The sequence below is a fragment of the Nerophis lumbriciformis genome, linkage group LG22 (genome assembly GCF_033978685.3).
Source record: "Nerophis lumbriciformis linkage group LG22, RoL_Nlum_v2.1, whole genome shotgun sequence".
In the NCBI taxonomy this organism is placed as follows: Eukaryota; Metazoa; Chordata; class Actinopteri; order Syngnathiformes; family Syngnathidae; genus Nerophis; species Nerophis lumbriciformis.
In genome coordinates, this window is record NC_084569.2 from 27,241,959 (window position 1) to 27,247,458 (window position 5,500).

Genomic DNA, 5,500 nt, shown 5'->3' on the forward strand with positions numbered 1-5,500 from the left:
AATATTATGTCAGACCCACTCGACATCCATTGCTTTCGGTCTCCCCTAGAGAGGGGGGAGGGGTTACCCACATATGCGGTCCTCAAGGTTTCTCATAGTCATTCACATCGACGTCCCACTGGGGTGAGTTTTTCCTTGCCCTTATGTGGGCTCCGTACCGAGGATGTCGTTGTGGCTTGTGCAGCCCTTTGAGACACTTGTGATGTAGGGCTATATAAATAAACATTGATTGATTGATTGAAATATTGTCGGTATCAGGCTCTCGGTCCTGTATTAACTTGGTGTTGGACCGATACTTGCATTTTCCGTATCGCCCACCCCTAGTTCTAACTATACTGTGCGTCTATAGAGGTTGGACACGTTTACTTACAGTGCGCGTGCGCCCCCTACAGGAAAATCCTAGGATGTGCACAGGAAACCACGTGACTGGTCGACCACACGTTACACACGCGGCGTGCGTCGCTGTGATGATATTGCCCACCACGCTTAGATTATACACATAATTTTTAAACCGCACCGAGCCATGTCCGACCATACAAAATTAAGAATCAACTCCCAGTTTGCCAAGAAATACGACAAATACCGACAAAGTGAAGAACTTCGAAGGCGTAAGTGTGTTCGTGTTAGCTAACACTCGCAGTTGGTCGTGCTAACATGGCTAGAAGCTAACCGGAAGTTGTTTATTACGTTGTTATTTGTGTCATGTTGTGCAGTGAAAGATCGATATGGAGACCGAGGAAACGACGATGATGAATCGTCCGAGTCCAGTTCGGATGAGAGTGAAGTTGTAAGCATCGCTTTCCACTCCTTAGATTGTCCACGAGTGGTGCAGGTGAATATATAATAATAATAATAATAATGATAATAACCATGTGCTTATTGTGTTGCACCATCCAGGAGTTGGATCCAGAGGTTGAAAAGAACTTTTACCGAACATTGTCGCTCCTAAAGAAAAAAGACCCAAAGATCTACCAGCAAGATGCGCAGTTCTACTCAGAAGGTGATGGATGAAACATTTATTAACTCATGATAGACTTTACCGGTATTCAGCCCACATTGTGGTTGCAGGGCAGATTTTAAAAAAGCCCTTAAAAAATAAGGGAAATATTAAAGAGCACAAAGTTCATATAAGACATATTTGGTGGCGCTATTTCTACATACAGCTACAAATGTATAACACAACGAAAAACCACAAAAATGAGCAATAAATAAAACATTGCGCTTCCCGAATGCCGCTGAGATAGGCTCCAGCACCCTCCGCGACCCGGAAAGGGACAAGCGGTAGAAAATGGATGGATGCACACATGCGATTGCACCATGTTTAGACAAACAACTAAAACCAAACTAAAATGCGTAAGTTAATTTAAAACCTTTTTTTTTTAAACTGAATTTTGTTTATGTAACTGAATTTTTTTAACGTTTTAATTTTGTAAACTGATTTTTTTGCAACTAATTAAGCTGACAATTTAATTGAAAAAAAAATTGCGTGTGTTTAAAAACTAAGTGGTTTAAAATTCAGTGTTTAACAATTCAGTTCCGTTTAAGTTTATGTGTAACATGCATACGATACAATGTAATGCATCACACAATTCCAGTTGTTTCATTACAGCACGTCCGAAAAGGAGTACCGTATTTTCCGCACCATAAGCCGCCCTGGGTTATAAGCCGCGCCTTCAATGAACGGCATATTTCAAAACTTTGTCCACCTATAAGCCGCCCCGTGTTATAAGCCGCATCTAACTGCGCTAAAGGAATGTCAAAAAAACGGTCAGATAGGTCAGTCAAACTTTAATAATATATTAAAAACCAGCGTGATGTGGGCGCGCATGGAGTCGTATATCAACATGGACGGAGCTGCGTGAAAAAAGCCACCCGGCCTCTTCGCGTAAACTTACCTTAACCACTCTCTCATCTTTTCTTCATCCATCCATCCCTTCGAGTTAGCTTTTATGATGACGCCGGCTGGAAAGGTCTCTTTTGGCAAGGTCTTCCTTTTGAATATCACCATGGGTGGAAGTTTCTGGCCATTAGCATGGCAAGCTAGAACCACAGTGAAGGATGACTTCTCATTCCCTGTGGTGCGAATATTCACCGTACGTGCTCCCGTTGTATCCACAGTGCGGTTCACAGAAATATCAAAAGTCAGTGGAACCTCGTCCATGTTGATAATGTTCTCTGGCCGGATCTTTTTTTCAGCTATCTTGTTTTTACAATATGCACGGAAAGTAGCCAGCTTTTCTTGAAAGTCTTTAGGCAGTTGCTGTGAAATAGTAGTCAGTGTGCGGATGGAGAGATTGCGTCTTTTCATGAACCGGAAACCTGTCGCTTAGTAGGAGCCATTTTGTGGTCTTTACAGATGTAAACACACAAAGGAAATGAAACGTACCGTAATATCCGCTACGCTTCTTCTTCTTCTATGGGGGCGGGTGGTTGCTTACAGTAGAAGAAGAAGCGCTTCCTGTTCTATGGGGGCGGGTGCTTACCTTGGCGGTTGCTTGCGTAGAAGAAGAAGCACTTCCTCTTCTACGGGGAAAAAAGATGGCGGCTGTTTACCGTAGTTGCGAGACCGAAACTTTATGAAAATGAATCTTAATATTAATCCATATATAAAGCGCACCGGGTTATAAGCCGCACTGTCAGCTTTTGAGTAAATTTGTGTTTTTTAGGTGCGGCTAATAGTGCGGAAAATACGGTAGGAAGAAGAAGACCTTATTTAATCCTACCCTTATTTAATCATACCATAGCAATTTTACCCAATTTCCTTGTTCTCTGTAACAGAACAGTGAACAAATAAATAATATACCATAGTAAGCAAACAAATATTAAATACATAAATAATAATTGTCCAATGAAAAAAAAGGGTTCAAGATGTTCGTCATAATTCTTGTTCTGTGTACTTTGCGAACACTGGTAGTAGGGCTGGGCGATATGGCCTTTTTTTAATATCGCAATATTTTAAGGCCATATCGCGATACACGATATATATCTCGATATTTTGCCTTAGCCTTGAATGAACACTTGATGCATATAATCACAGCAGTATGATGATTCTATGTGTCTACATTAAAACATTCTTCTTCATACTGCTACTTTTAAACTTTCACGCAGAGAAGGAAATCACAACTAAAAAAAATCCCTATTTTTTTCATACGGTGTTGATCTGGAAATGTTTGCCTCGGCATTTTGATGGTGTGGGCGTGTGGCACCAAACGGAGATATTGACGTGCGGAGTAAGCACTCTTCATTGTCTAGCGGGTGACTTTTCAAATGATGCTACATATTAGCAGTGTAGCCGAGTGTCCTGGGTTTGCCTATACAGTGTACTTATCTAAAAAAATAATAAACGGGAGACATTAGAGCAGGTTGGGTAGCCACCGCTTCTTTAATGTCAACATCACACACCTCCTTCCACAACCACACACACCCTACGTCACTGCCCTACGGCAACAACTCTGGAGGGACAAAACTCCTCCTCCTTACCTAACACACTCCGGTAACTTGGGACACCCTGAACTGTTTGTTACAGCAGTAATGCTGCTTTTTATAGCAATGCTTTTGCCCCACACTTGACAAATTACGGTTGTCTGTTCGACATATTCCCACTTGAAGCCAAACCACCGCCAGAATTAATTATTCCTCTATTTGTTACCAGATTCGCACCTTCCTTTTCTTGTATTACCGCTCGCACCACTCTGCTAGCATCACAGCTAACGTTAGCCATGCTGCTACCTTTCTGCTCGGGGAGGGCGTATATGTATGTGACGTATGACGTGACTGTATGTGAAGTGTGTAAGAAGGTGCGCTTGCTGTCTGTGAGAAGGAGAGACAGGAAAGAGTGAGAAGAGCATGTAGTGTAATGCCCGCAGCTAAAAGCAACTGCGTGAGAACGTATACTCGATATCACGATATAGTTATTTTCTATATCGCACGGAGACAAACCCGCGATATATCGCGTATATATCGATATATCGCCCAGCCCTGACTTGTATTTGAACAGTCTCTTAAATTGAATCATATTGGTGCTTTGTTTGATTTTTTTGGTTAATCCATTCCATAATTTAATTCCACATACAGATATGCTAAAGGATTTAAGTGTTGTACGAGCATACAAATGTTTTAATTTAGATTTTCTTCAAAGGTTATATTTCTCCTCTTTTGTTGAGAAGAATCATTGTACATTCTTGGCTAGCAGGTTATAGTTTGCTTTATACATAATTTTAGCTGTTTGCAAATGCACCAATTCGTTGAATTTCAAATATTAAGATTTAATACTCTTTTTTTTTTGCAACAAACTAAGCTGACAATTTCCTTGAAAAAAGAAGTTGTTAGCAAAACGCGCATGTTTAAATATTAAGTGGTTTAAAATTCAGTGTTTGAAAATTAATTGTATAAAAATGCAGTGTTTATAAATTATTTGTATAAAAATTCAGTGTAAAAAAAATCAGTGGATAAAATTTCAGTGTTTTAAAATTCAGTGTGTAAATATTCAGTGCAGAAAAAGTTGCTGCTTCAAAACGCAAGGCCCACTCCAGCAAATTAAGACTGAAGCAATCAATTCTGTTCCAGAACCAGCCAATGAGGTGTCAAGTTTGAAGTCCCGTGACACGGGTCTTAGGCCATGTCCACACGAACACAGATACTTAATAAACGCATACTAATCTCTGCGTTTAGGCCTATCGTCCACACGTAGACGCATACTATTGTCTATATAAACGCAGACGTTTGCAAACGCTGGCCAAAGTGTAGAGATCCAAAACTCTCCGCTTAGTGTATGCGTGTACACGGCACAAACGACTTGTGATGACGTCACGGTTGTGCGCTGCCCTTAAATACATTATAAGAGGACTTACTGTATGTTTGAACGTAAACATGCTGCTATTTTCACTCAACATTAATAAAAAAAGACACATCAAAATGGGCTTTGCGACACTCCCGCTGGCGCAAATGACTGTCAGCTGTTTTGGATATGATTGCTGGAGAACCTCCACCTGATGAAAAAACTTTGACAAGCAAGACTTTTTGCTCTGTGTCATAAGAAAGATGCAACATTATCTTATGTTTTTAGTCCTTGTTTAATGACAAATCATGAAGTTAACTTATGTGTCTTGCTTCAATTTTTGTTGATGAAGCCAGGTGCGATCACGCTCGCGTGTAAAAAGCGATCCAGCATCCAAAAAACATGATGTAGCGTCCTCCTTGTAGTGTACTGATGTTAAAGACAATATACACTTCATTACACATGTTCCATATCACTATCCATGATGAAATGCTTTATAATTCCCTTAAACATGTAAAATGGTTTCTTTGGCTCGTTAGTGCGTGCTGATTTTAGAAATAATGTACACTTCACTGCACATGTAAAACATCACCATGTTGCTGAACACGTTATAATTCTATGAGTGTTGGGTTTCAGCAGCACAGGCGTGCATTCGCTCTTTCTGTGTACGTGCAGGCTGGTTTTAAAGATTATGTACATGTCATTGTACATCTAAAGTTGATC

General features: G+C 40.4%; 1 protein-coding gene across 1 annotated transcript in view; it reads left to right on the forward strand.

Annotated features, from left to right (window-relative positions):
- Window positions 1-379: 379 nt before the first annotated feature.
- The window catches only part of kri1 (KRI1 homolog), a 19,835-nt gene continuing 14,714 nt past the window's right edge, over window positions 380-5,500 (forward strand). Inside the window, exons 1-3 of the mRNA XM_061973526.1 lie at window positions 380-608; window positions 714-787; window positions 898-1,000. Of these exons, the coding sequence (XP_061829510.1) occupies window positions 524-608; window positions 714-787; window positions 898-1,000 (262 nt within the window). The 5' untranslated portion in view covers window positions 380-523. The remainder of the gene's footprint in view (window positions 609-713; window positions 788-897; window positions 1,001-5,500) is intronic.